Raw genomic sequence first — 804 nt, 5'->3', positions numbered from 1 at the left:
CCTGTGACCACTGCAGCAAGAGATTCAGTCAGTCACAGCATCTGAAGGTCCATCAACGTATCCACACAGGAGAGAAACCTTATACCTGTGACCACTGCGGTAAGAGATTCAGTTGGTCAGTGAGTCTGAAGATCCATCAACATGTTCACACTGGAGAGAAACCTTATACCTGTGACCACTGCAGCAAGAGATTCAGTCAGTCACAGTGTCTGAAGATCCATCAACGTATCCACACAGGAGAGAAACCTTACACCTGTGACCACTGCAGCAAGAGATTCAGTCAGTCACAGCATCTGAAGGTCCATCAACGTATCCACACAGGAGAGAAACCTTACACCTGTGACCACTGCAGCAAGAGATTCAGTCGGTCACAGTGTCTGAAGATCCATCAACGTATCCACACAGGAGAGAAACCTTACACCTGTGAGCACTGCGGTAAGAGATTCAGTTGGTCACAGAATCTGAAGGTCCATCAACGTATCCACACAGGAGAGAAACCTTACACCTGTGACCACTGCAGCAAGAGATTCAGTCGGTCACAGTGTCTGAAGATCCATCAACGTATCCACACAGGAGAGAAACCTTATACCTGTGACCACTGCAGCAAGAGATTCAGTCAGTCAGTGAGTCTGAAGATCCATCAACGTATCCACACAGGAGAGAAACCTTACACCTGTGACCACTGCAGCAAGAGATTCAGTCGGTCACAGTGTCTGAAGATCCATCAACGTATCCACACAGGAGAGAAACCTTACACCTGTGACCACTGCGGTAAGAGATTCAGTCAGTCAGTGAATCTGAAGG

The 804-nt window shown here is 47.9% G+C and overlaps 1 protein-coding gene across 1 annotated transcript; it reads left to right on the top strand.

The window, feature by feature from the left end:
• Positions 1–2: 2 nt before the first annotated feature.
• On the top strand, positions 3–803 carry LOC106535052 (zinc finger protein 239-like; the record flags this gene model as incomplete). The annotated part of the gene is made up of 1 exon (XM_014031923.1): positions 3–803. A coding segment is annotated over one exon (801 nt), but the record flags the coding sequence as incomplete, so codon positions are not given.
• Position 804: the final 1 nt, after the last annotated feature.

The sequence above is a fragment of the Austrofundulus limnaeus genome, unplaced genomic scaffold (genome assembly GCF_001266775.1).
Source record: "Austrofundulus limnaeus strain Quisiro unplaced genomic scaffold, Austrofundulus_limnaeus-1.0 Scaffold1348, whole genome shotgun sequence".
Taxonomy (NCBI): Eukaryota; Metazoa; Chordata; class Actinopteri; order Cyprinodontiformes; family Rivulidae; genus Austrofundulus; species Austrofundulus limnaeus.
This window is presented reverse-complemented; position numbering and strand designations above follow the sequence as displayed.